This window comes from Haliotis asinina, chromosome 1, assembly GCF_037392515.1.
Source record: "Haliotis asinina isolate JCU_RB_2024 chromosome 1, JCU_Hal_asi_v2, whole genome shotgun sequence".
NCBI lineage: Eukaryota > Metazoa > Mollusca > Gastropoda > Lepetellida > Haliotidae > Haliotis > Haliotis asinina.
This window is the reverse complement of record NC_090280.1, coordinates 96,452,105-96,467,392: the sequence shown is the minus strand read 5'-3', so window position 1 is coordinate 96,467,392 and position 15,288 is coordinate 96,452,105. Positions and strand designations below refer to the sequence as shown.

General features: G+C 40.4%; 2 protein-coding genes across 2 annotated transcripts in view; one reads left to right on the top strand and one right to left on the bottom strand.

The window, feature by feature from the left end:
• Positions 1–2,927: 2,927 nt before the first annotated feature.
• On the top strand, positions 2,928–4,112 carry LOC137284737 (FMRFamide receptor-like). Its single transcript, XM_067816669.1, has one exon. The coding sequence runs from the start codon at positions 2,928–2,930 to the stop codon at positions 4,110–4,112; it is 1,185 nt and encodes a 394-aa protein (XP_067672770.1).
• Positions 4,113–6,644: 2,532 nt separating this feature from the next.
• LOC137255909 (intraflagellar transport protein 22 homolog) overlaps positions 6,645–15,288 on the bottom strand; it is a 28,789-nt gene continuing 20,145 nt past the window's right edge. The window contains exons 5-6 of the mRNA XM_067793502.1: positions 12,925–13,025; positions 6,645–10,650 (exon numbers count right to left, since the gene is read on the bottom strand). Coding sequence (XP_067649603.1) covers positions 10,496–10,650; positions 12,925–13,025 — 256 coding nt within the window. The 3' untranslated portion in view covers positions 6,645–10,495. The remainder of the gene's footprint in view (positions 10,651–12,924; positions 13,026–15,288) is intronic.

The following is a 15,288-nucleotide window of genomic DNA, read 5'->3' as shown; positions in this document are numbered from 1 at the left end:
GACTGGTATTTCATCACTGTGTCAATAAAGGAAATATATCATTCTTCATAATTTCAAAATTTACAAATACTCCTAACTATTTTTGTCCAGTGTATTATTAAGTCGGTTTGGGGTGGTAGCCTAGAGGTTAAAGCATCCGTGTGTCAGTGTAGAGATGCGGTTTCGATTTCCCACAACGGTACCATGTATTGACCCCGATTCGGATGTCCCGAGATATACCAGGGTATATATTCTGGAAACATGTGTTGCCCTAAGAAGCTTTCTTATCACATTGGCTACGATCACAGTTAAGAATTTTTAGGAAGACTAAAGTCTCGAAAATAAAGATCCCGAAATAGGTCTAAAAGCGGGTTTAGAGCATACTCATTCACGAAATGAAATTCTTTGGCGGAGACGGGTCTAAGTCACAGGTCTTCGCGTCATTGCGAGGACTATAGATTGTTTTAGAAAATATAAACATTTTGAGATGACCCCCGACTTGAAACGCTTCACAGTACAATATATCTAGACCTTGTCTAGATATGTTGGACGGTAAAGCGTTTCAAGTCGGGGCCATCGTAAAATGTTTTTTAAAACCTGTGGTCTAAGACACTAGTTGTTCGTCTCTCTTGGTAATACTTAATCATATTTTAGTACTTTTCACATATGGGTTCAAATATCTGGTTGGACAATACTTCTTTTTTTTTAAAAATCTAGACTTTTGCAATCGTACATTGATTTAATAAATTGTGTGTAACATATGATAAAAAATTGAACGAAATCGACGAAGAAATGAATATTTTAGAAAATTCATTACATAAAATACTCTTTATACATACATGTAGTTTATGTCATGAGTGTAGCGGTAGAATTTTCTAAAATATTCATTTTTTTCGCCGATTTCTTTCAAATTTGAAATATATATTAATCATAACATATAATAACAATTCACGATTGCAAATGTGTAGATTCTTACTTAGAAATGTATTGTCCAAACAGAGATTCGCAAACCTGTGATTTACATTGCAATGATCTGTTATCAATTCGTCTTTGGAACTGGGATTTCTTGAGTACCGTCATGTCAACTTTGGTGGTGTTAGGGATTATGTAGGTCACTAGTTTCACACATTGGGAGTTACGGCGATGACTACTGAAGTGAACCTTTTATAGATCGGCACCGACTAAGTCAGTTATAGATAACAGACCCATTACAATCAAGATACTGATATTTACCGCCCCATCAACGCAAAATTCCATTTTCTTCCGCGGCCATATTTATTTAACGATAAGGCCTCTACTCAGTTCGCAGAGTCAATATTTTGAAGACGGCCGTCTTTAGGAATTGCCGATATAGACATTTGTTTGCTTCCTATTATGTTATGGAAAGGGATAGTGAAAATGCAACACACCCGCGTACCTAGCATGTTAAACATGCCTACAATGTGTGAAGCCCATTTCCGTTGACCCACCGTCGTGTTGGCATATTGCTAAAAGCGGCGTACTACCAAGTACACTCACTGACTTGAATGCCATATTTTCAATGTCTCATTTTAGTTTTGTGTCCATAACAAAAGATTCTATTTCGACACGACAGTTCGTCAATTTCACCTGACCTTTAGCATTTATTCCCGTATGCAATTACAACACCGTTATTGACCATGCCAGCAGGACCCGGACAGGTAATAAACTGGACGCTGCATTTGGCTTCCAGGGGCCGTATAACCGATATTTTGAAAGTTTGATATTAAGTGTTTGTCTTGGGGAGACAATAATGAGAGTGGAAGGTTTTCTATGAAGAGACCATTCAATTTTCTCCGACAGTAGTGGTGAGATCCCTGCTCTTGTCAGTAAATGGGCAAATATGGTATAACGCCACTTTTAGCAATATTCCAGCAATATTACAACGGTGGACACCTAAAATGGGTTCATACATTGTACCCACATGGGAAATCGAACCCAAATCTTCGACATGACGCTTTAACCACTAGGCTACCACGCCGCCCCCACCAGATTAGAACGGTGCTGATAAAATTAGAAAGATATCCAGGGTGCACATGTTCTTTGAAGGTGTGTATGGATAGCTTACGCTGCACTCAGCAATATTCTAGCTACATGGCGGGTGTCTGTAAATGATCGACTCTAATCGACTCTAGACCAGATAATCCAGTGATTGGTCTAGTGGTGGTTTGAGGGTGGTTTGATCCTCGGACGAGACATACCAAATACCTAAACAGATGGTAGGTACATGCTGTATGCCTGTCTGGTGGTATAACAAGGACAGTCAGACTACTGTTTTTGTAGTGACACCCTTGCTCGGCGTATTCGCTGACAGACTTGCAAGTGCAAGTGGTGATGCACTCACAAACACATTCATTGTTATCATGAAAACATGGAATGACTCCGATATATCTAATATATTATTTCAATTGTAAATTGAAAAATGAAGTTCACCTACTTTTTTCTAAGAGTATTTTAAAACGTCATACCTCTTTACGACTGTATGTAGTTTACGCCGTGTCAGTGCTTGTCGGTTTTGCTAAAGCGACATAAATCACTTGCATATACATTATTTTCCTCCGAGCCATGTTATAACGAGTGAATGAGTTTACCCTGGTAAGCAATATCCAGCCGTAATACAGGAGAACGGAGTCACATTGGCAGTGGTGTTGGCGCGAGTGAATTACCAGAGGCTCTCGTGACTCTCGGGGGTCAGTTGTAGGATCTGTTGGTAAAAGCAGGAATTCAGATGATATAAGAACACACATGCATGAATACTTATCGACTCAAATTCGTTGCAGATCCAGGAAGTGACGACATAGTGCCAGATCACCTAGACATCGCAGCGCTGTCGTGTTGCTCCAGAAGATCTCATCCCTGCAGCGTCACCGCTTACGACCCTGAAGTTGGGAGGTCTGGTCAGACGTGAAAGACTGTTGGTATTCGACGGCATGTTTCAAGAGAACTTGAGCGTGAGCACGTTTATATCAGATATGCTAAGAAACGTGACACAAAGTATCTTTGACATTACGTCAGAGACCGTACAGAATGACACAGACGTGGGTGAAGCAATATACAGTGCAGAGATCTGGACAGGGCGAGTAGGGATATACGGTATAGGAGGTACGACGATTGCCTTATTTGGGCTTGTAGCCAATACAATGGCAATTATAGTGCTATCCCAATACAAACAAAAGTCGTCTGCTCCTCTGTTGCTGATACTGCTGGCTCTGTGCGATTCCACGTTACTTGGGTCGGAGGTAATCCTGGAGACGCTCCCTACTCTCTCTGGCAGCAAGGTCATCTCGGAGTCCTACAACAGCTGGCTGAAGCCGGGATACGTCTATTTCTTCCACGTCTCCTACATAGCCCAGACAGGAACAACATATATGACAGTCCTTATCACCGTAGAACGCTACATCGCCGTCGTCAAACCGCTCCTTGCGACGCGGTTGTGTAGCAGGTCGGCAGCTTGGAAAGCAAGCACCGCCATCTTGCTTTGGAGCATCTTGTACCACACACCGAGGTATCTGGCTTACACCAGTTACTATGAATACCAGGCCGATACCAATTCTACAAACGTCGTCTTTAACAGAACGGATTTTGGCAATGGCTTTTTGTATAACGAAGTGTTTATGGTATGGGTCAATTTCACGCTGGAGTTTTTCGTCCCAGCTTCAACTCTTGTAGTCCTCAACGTCTTGCTCATAAGAGCTCTTAAGAAGAGCAGAAGTTTCGAGGTCAGCCGGGCTGGTGCTAGGGCGCGGAAGGGACAGCGACTGACGGCAATGGTGTTGGCCGTGACGTCAATGTTTTTCTTCTGCGAGCTGTTTTCCGTCACCTCCCTCATTATGACCCGCGGCCTCAACAAATACAATGAGTGTTCCGTCTTCTGCAACAACTTCATCGCCCTCGCAGACACCATGGTGATCGTTAACTCCGCCTCGAATTTCTTCCTCTATTGCGCCGTCGGGAAGCGGTTTCGGGACATCTTCTTACAAATCTTTTGCCGGATACCATTCAGGACGTCTCGGTCTTCGTCCAGAAACTCCGGCAACACTCGTTCCACGTCACAGGGCCACACCAAGATGGTCAGCATGACGAAGATGGATCGTCGGACTGTGGTAGCAAACTGATACAGCAGACTGCATTATGTTCTGACCCATCTTAAACATTCCTCCCTTAAAGAGTGGCTTTATCTGGCTCTATTCCTCGCTGAACAGTAAAATGGCTGTCAAGCTGTCCAAACGACAAGATACTGTCATTAAGGGAGCGAGTGAGGTTAGATTTACGCCGCACATGGCGATATATGGCGGCGTTCTGTAAATAATCGAGCCTGGACCATAGAGTATCACGAGCATGGGCATCGATCTACACACGTAGGATACAATGACATGTGCCAACCAAGTCATCGGGTCTGACCACCCGACCCCCTCAGGCTCATGTGTACTGTGCTCCCAAGATGACAGTGTTAACTGTAATACTTATGAATCGACTTTTTTTTGTCTGTGACCAAAGATCCGCATTTTAGTAGTACTAATTACGTGTGGGATTATGTATTTACAGTATAGTATAATGTAATTCTCTATCACACAAGATGAGAAAGATTTATTCCACAACTACGAAGTGATAATTTCTCCTGCACTCTTCTCTATTCAGCTTATGTCACTCAGTGCAAATAAAACAAACTTACAGGTAAATGTATCGCCCTTCCTTCTGTTGTTTTGTTTTGGTACAACATGGGGAGTATCGCATCTGTAAATCGAATGGGTAAGTTTGAGTTTACTCAAATGGGAACATTTCTCCGTTGAAAGGAATGTTTGAGTGCTTCCCGACTCCTAAAATCTAATGGCCTTGAGGAGGCATGGACAGTTACGAGTGTATTGCCCCCCTTAAATCATGTGACATTTCGTACATCCTAGTATAAAATCTCCGGGTCTCTTTAAAAAAATGTAAATAAATAACGTCTGTATCTAAAAAGATATAAGCGGTCCCCTCATTAAGCAGTACGCGCTGATCTTGTACCGGGCATGTAACACGTGCACTGAAACTACTGTTCATTGCTTCAGGAACTTCCAGTGCCATAGAATTTACATATACCTCACGGCTTAAAGTGTGTGAAATGTGTGCCACATGTTAGTTACATGGCACCTGCCAAACACACAGCTTTATCCCTGTAGCCCTGTAAACTTGATTAACAACTGACTATCCTTTCCAGAACACACACCGTGCACGGAACATCACGAAATACCAACAGAAACACGATGTTTTCCTCTAACAGACAAAACACAATACAATTAGACTACCAAGATACAAGTATGGCATCACAGATGGTTCAACTGCACAAAACTCTGACGAATCAATTTTATTGACCAATTATAAAGGACTACAAGCACCTGTATTTCGAATGTTCATGCTGCAAGGATGAAATCGTCGAAAATGCAGCGCGAGTTCGTTATATTCCTGCTTATTATTAACATACTGCATCATAGTTCTTGACTTACTTTCCAGTCTGATGAGATACATGAAGTCTTACAACGGTGGGTGGTATTACTTGTAAGGAGTGAGTGAGTGAGTGAATGAGTTTAGTTTTTCGTCGCACTATTCCAGCTGTATTCAGGAAGTCTGTAAATAATGGAGTTAGCTGTGCCAAAAAGTTACCAGCCCACAAAATAATTCACTAGCCCTAACTTTGGCTGTAGACACGTGTTAAATCACTGAGCTGCTACTATAATGAGCATTTTCATCAGGCCATAATCTGTAATGATTTACAAGTGTATTATGTCGGCGAGAGTGATCTCTGTACAAAATGACATGAAAATTCTCTAGCTAGTCGGGCTAGTCACTTTGGAGATTTATTCGCCTGACTGGATTTTTCCTAGCTACAGGCTAGTGGGACAGTGGCTATTTCGCACACCGATTCACTATGAAATGTTCGGAATTCTAACTTCGACTGCGGTCATGGAAACAAATCAGAAAATGTCAGACAAAAATCAGAATAATCGTGGCACGTTTGTTTTGAAAGCAGACTAAAATGTTGATCATGAGGATGGTTTTGCATGCATTCGGTCACTCGTTTGCTTGGTAAACATCATGTGACGAAAGATGCGACTAGTTGACAGGACTGCAATACTTACTGACATCGTGGAGCTTTGCAGTGTGAATAGGTTCATCAGCCACAATACTGTCTGGTCAACCGTCTAACAGGTCGCCATCACACACTGTAATTCCTCAATTAAATGCGTAGATTTCTTTCCAGTCTTTAACCCCGGGACCTACGAGGGCCCGGGGTAGAATAGGTCTTCACCTAACCATGATAGCTGAAAATGGCGACTCAGCTTGTCGTCAGAGGCGACTAACGGGATCGGGTGGTCGGGCTGACCGACTGGTTGGCACGTCATCGGTTCCCAATTGAGCAGATCGATGCTCATGCTGTTGATCACTGGACTGTCTGGTCCAGATTCGATTATTTACAGATCGCCTCCATATAGCTGGAATATTGCTGAGTGCGGCGTAAAACTAAACTCACAAACTCACTCACTTCATCCCTGCTGCGTAACCGCAAAGCTAATAATAGTAGGAATTCGATGCATTATACTTACCAGGCGTTTAATCGAGGAAATACGGTAGCTGGAATAAGGCCGAGTATCAGTAAAACAACAAAGACATAGTGAAAATAACCAGTAATGAAACTGGAAAATATTTATTCCAACAGATGTCTGGACGGAATGTGAAGGTGAACATCAAGAGATTTACAACGTAATATACACCAATACATAGGACGTTACTATCGCGTTAATGTTTGTTGTAACTTTATCTGAGGTGGATATGGTAACCTGCTTATCTGGTCCGATGACGATGTCAAGACTGACTATAGTGACAAGAGTGAATGTGGGAGTTTTTACTCCGCATTTAACAATATGGCGGCGAAGGACCCCAGAAACGGGATTCACATATTGAATCCTGGTGAGGAATCGAAACAGGATTTTCGGTGTGACGAGCGAACGCATTACTACTTGGTTTCCCACTAGTGACAAGAAACGCTGTGTCAGTTAGACATCATGGATATAATGTTAAACATCAATAAATATCACCCAGGGTTTCAGTATCAAGCTCATGCATTGACGTTTTATGAGCATGATTAAACATAATAAAAGTTGACAGAAGCTTGATGACGATAATTGTATGTAAAATGACGGGTATCGCTGATCTCCAAATCCCGTGAACTCACATCTGTGTAAAATGTCGCTGTTTGGCAGTTATTGACAAACATTAACAGTATGATTGTGAGAGTTGGAAATAAAACTCCAGGGATTTAATCACACATGTTCAGGATTTATGTCATTTCCGATAATGTTACTAGCTTAATGTGAGCGGTTTAATCTGTCCATAAATGTAAGGAAACATTTAACACCCTACAATTTGTAAGACAAGCACTAGACACATCCTATCTTTATCATATCAATAAAAGGTCAAACCGGTTTATTCCAAGCCGAAATGGAGAACAAAATGCGTGAAATTGACGTCGTTTGCACTGCCGCGTCGTTGCACTGATTCTAGAGGGCGTGTCTGAAACAGCACATTGTAAAACCGTACTTTCTGTGGAGGTGGTGAGGGGTTTTAAGGTGTTAAGGATTCTGCTTTTACCAGACTTCTAGCAAGATAAGGAAGGAGGATACCTGACTCGGACTTCATGCACTGTCAGAATCGAACCAGGTCTGACAAGCAGTCCCTTTAACAAGCATTCTTCCCCACCGCCCAACAGCATCAACAAAGGCCACAGACTCATATAGTCTTTGGTATCACACACTTGCCATGGAAACAACATTAACGATTTAGGACAAAACCTATGTTGAAAAAAGCATCATGTGAACGAATTTGACCCCCACTGTGGGAACACCCTTACAACAGAGATCGTTAGATGTTTTGTTTATAGATTCTGCTTGAAACAGGTGGGTGTCCACAGATTATCTACAGTGCAACATATACACACGTTGTCCCAGTAATGTGTCTCAGTTAGACCAATCCTGTCATCCATCAAAACATCCTGTATCATCATAGTCACATAAGTCGCACATAGCATCGGAAACAGATGCAAGGTGGTGATGTAAGATGCCTGGTTACCAGATAAGCATGGGTGTTGGGTGCATCATAACAAGTTCTTGATGGTCCTATCAATCTCTAGACTTCCCCATGTGCGAAATCAGCATTTTTGCACCTCCAATCTCCAAATCACCATCATTAACTACTCATCTGCCATTTCCCTTGATACATTGCTAGGCTAAATAATTAATACCCACGGTCTCCTTTCACAGGGCACTAAGGTGATTGTAAATCACTAAGATAACCTTAGTGCAATGTTAAAGAATGGAAGTTAAGGTAAACCTTAGTAAACACTGCTTCATGAAAGGAGTCCCAGGACTTGTTCTTTGGCCTCAAGAAACAGACTAACAACTGACAGAGCCTGTTGTCAGACTTGTAAATATTTGCAATGAATGTGCCATGAATCAAAACTTTCATTCAATGAAAAGGCTCCACCCGGACGGAGGGACCACAATGTTCTCTAATAAACTGGTTCAGAATAACTCACTTCTGTACACAGAGCAGACACAGCATGGTGATCTTTAAGTAATTGGCGAATTGCCTAATTGGTCTAGAATGCCTCCTGTATTTCATATGAGGTTGTAATTTGGGTGGTTTGTAAACAATTTCTTGGTGGCTGATCCTGAATCAATGTCTGTGGGCAAACATCTGGTACAGGTACATCACTATGTATATGTGGGCTCTAAGTAAGTGAGTGAGTGGGGTTTAACTCTCCTTCAGTATCAGGGTAAGTCAGTAAGTCTCTTGAAGTAATAGAGGTCTTCAACATTTATGAGTTTGGTGACAAGCAGCACATGTGAGCATGTGTTCTACACCACTCTTAGCAATATTCCATTACAAGGCACAACAAAAATGGGCTCACACATTGACACACTGTACCCATGCAGGGAATTGAACCTGGGTCTTCAATATGACAAGTGAGATACTTGAACCACAAAGCAAACCCACTGCCCCATCAGTTGTGAATGGTGCTGATAAACTCATAAGATAACCAGGGCAAATTTGTTCTTTTAAAGAGCTTGTTCATATGCCTAAATCTCAAAATTCATACATACTAATGTATCAGTGAGTGAATGCAGTTTCATGCTGCTTTTAGCAATATTCTTTGATCTTGCTTGAAGGACTAGGCCCACATGGATACCCTGAGTGAGATGACAGAAGTGGGCTTTGAACATTGTGTCCAAGTGGGGAATGAAATCAGGTCTTCAGCAAGATGAATAGATGCCTTAACCACTAGATTACCTCCATCAGTGACATTTGCCGGATGTGAAAGCATATAAAAGGAGTCTAATGCAAGACTAGTTCTTCAACAGCTCCATTTATTATTGGGGCTGTAATACTAGATAAACGAATGACAAATTTCAATAAAGCAATACACTTTTACACTGCCTGGTTTGAATCACTGAGGTCTGTGATAGCCCTCTACAGTATAAAGGCTCATGTGTAGGATATGAGGTTCACCCACTACAGACGAGTCTAGTTCTCCAGATCTCAAGCAATACTGTGAAACATTATACAGCCATCTGTCACATAAACAATGTCCAGCCTTGTTTAGTGCAGCATGGGCCACTAGTCTGTACATCATAACCATTTAACAAGCAGGTCATAAACTGCAGTAAAAGACAAACTCAAGGATGGAGACAGAGAATATTGACTCCCTGGGAGGGTTGGAGGACAATTTCCTACCAATAATTCCAAGCCGTAATTCCAGCACCTGTCATGATATCAGGCTCGCCATAAGAATTGTAATTGTGGTGATGGTCGACTACAAATGTAACAGAATTGAAATGGCATGTATAAGCTTTCACGGTGAAATTGTATGTTAATGTGAATACATGCTGGGCGCATGAGTAGTAGTTGTTGAATATCCCATGCAAGATAACATTTAAATAGTTACATTACTATATATATGCCCTTCATGATGTTGCGGTCTTAAGTTCATGAGGTTGCTAACAGCTGTTTATGATGCTGCCAGTATCTGTCCCTGTGAAATAACAATAATTGCTTCATGTTCACAGTGTTCACGAACAGCGTCTGATCCTCTGACATACAAGTCAGATTTGCTAATGGTCCAGTGGAACATGCCAGCCCCAATGTATAACTGTATATTTCACAATGACATTAACTGAAGTTGTCATATGTGACATGTCACACTTGTCCACTGTTTATAAATTTTACTTTTGTAAATAATTTCGATGCTAATTATAAGCAACATTAAATCTTAAATGGTGTGTTTCATTTTTATTCTTGGGTCCTGTGAATTTTCAGTGGATTAGACAGACATCTGAAACTTACAGGACCCAATGTCCTGTTACTTTGAAACACCATTTGTGAACACTGTGTTCCTGTTACTAAGTCAGCTGTGGATGATGTTGCAGTCAGCGGTTGATGATGTTGACAGCTGTTCATGATGTCACTACCGGCTGTTCATGATGTTCAGCTCCTCTTCTTCCTGTTTGTCTGTCATGGCTGTGACCAGTGTCCCCAGGAACCGGTAGAATTCCTGACGAACACCTTCCGCGTCCTCCTCAATGTTTGTGTGAACCGTCTTTATCTTGCTGAAACTTGCAGCTGTCAACGAAAAAAACCAATCGTGTTAAACACACACATTCACTCACTCACTATCTGTCAACATCATATTGTTTCAGACTGGTGTTTGTTGTTCTACACTAAACTCCAATATTCTAGCTAGCTGTATTAAGTTTTGGCCAGACAATCTAGTGATTGATATTGTGAGTAAAGATCAATGGGTTCTGGCAACTCTGAGCACCAAACTGTAGTTCTTTTGATGACAATGAAAAGTCTAGTCATATTTATGATAAAACACTAAGTAACTGAAATTACTGATCTCAAAATAACCACACAAATGGAAAGAATCATCTCTTTTGTGACAACTTACCTTCTAAGATGTCATGAAAAGATACATAAGTGAAATTTCTACAAAGAGATGTTAGAGACTTACAGTGTGTGAAATTAGTTTCCAAATTTTGTTAGCCAGTCAGACTGGCTGTCCCCGAGTGAGTGTGAGTGAGTGAGTTTAGTTTTTGCCACACTCAGCAATATTCCAGCTATATGGCGTCAGTCTGTAAATAATCGAGTCTGGAACAGACAATCCAGTGATCAACAACATGAGCATTGATCTGCGCAATTAGGAACTGATGACATGTGTCAACCAAGTCAGCGAGTCTGACAGCCTCTTATGACAAGCATAGTCGCCTCTTATGGCAAGCATGGGTTGCTGAAGGCCTCTTCTACCCCAGGACCTTCACGGGTCAGCTGTCCCTGAAAAGTACTGGCACATCAAACAATTCCCTTGCTGAAAAATTGAATGTAGAAACTAAGCAAACCAAATATAGATGAAAACAGGATATCATCAGCGTGACACAGGTTTCATCGTCAAGCTGCTAATATGATAAACATGCATCAGACCAAAATCTTGCATGATTTAAAAGTGTATTATAACCATTACTCAGACTGAGTGACTTATTTCAAAATGACCCCATGAAAATTCACTAGCCAGTCAAGCCAGTGAGTCTTGACATTTACTAGCCTGACTGGATATTTACTAGCCATGGGTTAGTGGGGCAGTGGTTATTTCACACACTGGAGACTCATGTTTCTCTTGTCTTGCTATTTCTAATCAGTGATAACATATAATAAGACTTGACCATGATAATTGTGAAAGTAATTTGAAAATTTCTGTATGTGAGTGCATCATAAAAAGTGATTAATGATTGTTCAGGATATAATGTAAATTATTGTTTTGCTGATTATTATTCCCAAAGCATTTTGCTTGCTGATGAACAAAAATACTGTGTCAACAGTCAAATCTGGACCTGACAAACCAGTGATTGACATCACATATAACCTCAAATCAAAGCAACTGGGTCACAATGACATGTGTGAACCAAGTCAGCCGGGTCTGACCACTTGATCACATCAGTCACATAATTATCATGACAAGAATGGGTTACAGAGCATCATCGGCTGTCTTGCTGCAGTTGGAATGCAAAGATGTGTTTCATAACAGAAAACTTACACAAATAACTGTTTAAAATAAACATTTCAATACTCAAGCACATTATAAGCATGTATGATATGCAGGCTAACATCACAACACTATATAGAAACATATTACAATAATCTTTATAATGGAAGTACATTAAATTGCCCCACAGCCTTCAACAAGTACAACATTCAAGTACAGATTAGTGATTTTCAGCTTGTAATGACATAAAATGCAAAATGTATCAGGCTGCATAAAAAAATTTAAATGTTTCTCAGGCACATTTTTTTCAAAAGTGATGAGGGTGGTAGGACTTTTTTTCCTTTCTTTTCTTTTTGAAAAAAAAGTGATGCGGGAGGAAAAATTATTTAAATTTTTTCACTCAGAAATACAGCTTGGGAAGGTAAGCACGTGTTAATGACTTGTAGATTCAGTCACACTCATTCTTACAGACAGTCATTCTTATAGTGATGATTGGTATGCACCCACGTCAAAATTACTTTCTTAAATGGCAATAAAAAATGTGTTATGTGCACAAATAAAAGTGAAGCGCCGATGCCAGAGAAACATTTCACTATTTTTATTTAGCCTTTATATGAAAGGAAGTGTGAGATAAGAAATGAAAAGATAAAGACTTTGTGTTTTACTGGGAGAGAATTGCAGCAACATATCATGATATTTTTATAAAGGAGTTCCTTCCACAAATCTTAAATAAAACCTTGGTATAGGCTGTGGTATAATAGCAATTTATCTAAGAGGTCTTTTCAATGTTAATGTTATTAGTGAGACGAACTACTGCTAACAAAGGGAGGTAAGTGATGGAGGTGTGTTTTACTCACACAACTGCACGCGTTCCTGGTCAGAAGTTTGGGGTTTGTGGTGTGCGAACACGATGCTCTGGTACTCCCTTAACCCTTGCTGCTCCACGAAATAGCTATACCTGGATGTACAGAGTAGGTGCAAGTCATACAGGCATCAAGGGTTAACACCAAAACACTGATTGCAGGCTGGAACCGTTGGAACAGGTCTTGGGGAATTGTTGACAACAGAATGTTGTTTGGATTCTGGGTTTGGATCTTGTTGATAAGTGATGGTAAGATGTTGCCATGGGGTGGTCCATAAAAGGGATGGTAAGATGCTGTCCATAGGTCGGATGGAAAGACATTGTTGTGAGATAGCTGTTGTCTATAACAGGGATGGTAGAATTTTGCCATGGTGTGATTTCACTGTCTGACCTGGTTGGCAATAAGATGTAGTTTTGAATGTATGGTGCTGAATAATGATGGAAAAGCATAAAGATGCTGTATGAGAGGGTGGATGTTGTCAGTCCTCCATTGGGGTGGCAAGGAAACCTTCTGTTTAAGGTGAATAATTCAGTACTGTTTTACCCAGTAGATTGGGAGGGTAGGTGCATGTTTCTGTGTGAACACAGACCAGGGTGATAACAGGGTGGATATTTAAGGAAGTGGGTTGGATGGGTGCATGTTGAAACGCAATGTGCCAGACAGTGCACATCTCCATTGATACAAGAAAAGCATCTTGACAGAGAAACAGCTGCAATCATGGTATTAGAAAAACGCTCAGTGTGTTAATGTAACCATGACAAACATATACCTGTACCACCTATTTGTCTGAGACACATTATGTTAATTCATATGATGAGCATAGCTACAACATGTACAATACAACAGTTGCACAACACCTGGAGTGAGTGAGTATAACTTTTACACCCCTTTTTGCAATATTCCAGCAATATCATGGCAGGGGACACCAGAAATGGTCTCCATATATTGTACCCATGAGGAGAATTGAACCCAGGTCTTCAGCATGATGGGTGAATGCCTTAACCACTAGGCTAACCCACAGCCCCCACGACTTGGAAACACACCTCTGTTTTCAAGTCATTGTATTTGATCAAGTTCATCTTGACATCTGATCTGCACCAAATGAGTTGCAGGATGTTTGTTTGATAAATTTGTTTTTTCGTGTCTCTCTTTAACAAGCATTGTCTCATTTCACCCCCAGAGTTTAGACAGTCAGAACACAATGCTAACATTGACATTGAGACTGATAAAACCCCCTCAACAAAATTAATAATGAATGACAACATAAAGACAAATATTCAAAAGCTCATGTTTAGGTTGCATGCTGGGAAACAGTGCAGACAAACAGTGACAGAGTTATTTCCCTTTCCATACTCACGCCCTTTACATTTGATACGGTCTGAGGCAGAGGGTTTGTGATGGGCGAAGCACACACTATTACTGGCTTTGATACCCGCCACAGACAAAAAGTAGTTCATCCTAAAATGGGAGGTAGGTTGGTGCAAAAATGGCAGTTCTGCCTTTCATGTACAAAGTACAAAGGTGAAACTATACATGCACGTTACCTCCATTTGCAGGTGAGTGTACCACATTATTATGCAGACCAATGCAGTGATCATGTCGAAAAATTCATTCTCAATGTGATTAACAAAGTGACTACAATTTTTCATGCAAAATATACGAATAATGAGAACCATGACTTACAAAAACAGGCCATTTATTTCAGGGGAGGATAGCACCATTGGAATCGGTTTTATCATATTTTGTTCCTGACACTAAATTTTATGCAACAGCTTTTCACTATCTCCACTCAGTAAAACATTCAATTAAAATAAAACAATCGATTAAAAATAGAAATTAGAAATCAAAGAAAAAATGAAAACAAATACAAATATAGTTCACTTAAAATCATGTCATGCTCCTCATATAATATACATGATAAATGATGAGTCCATAAAATTAATTTCTTTGAAAATCAGAACTTAGATTTGTTTGGGACCTACCCTTTCATACTTGCAATGAATTTCATTGTTTTTTTCTTTTTTCAGTTTCATTTGTTCCTAATATCCCACTCCCCTAGTTTCCAAGGCCTCCCCCCTAGCCTCATTCCAACAGCAACCCCCCTCCCATACAAAAACTCACCAGTCTCTGATGTGAACTGTTTGTAATGCATGACACTGAAACCCAAACTTTACTAAAAATATATCAAATCTTGAATCACTGCTCACAAAGACCTTTGTTTTCTTAGCTCATGACATTAAAGTATGGGAAAAGAGAATCAAATAATACATAGGAATACTTATCATAATAAAACTGATACATTTAAACCTCACTCTAAAACTCCAGTAACTGGCTATATAAACAAACAAAATAAAGAAA

Excerpts from the sequence above, each read along its gene's own strand:
- LOC137284737 (XM_067816669.1), top strand. The coding sequence starts at position 2,928 with ATGTTTCAAGAGAACTTGAGCGTGAGCACGTTTATATCAGATATGCTA.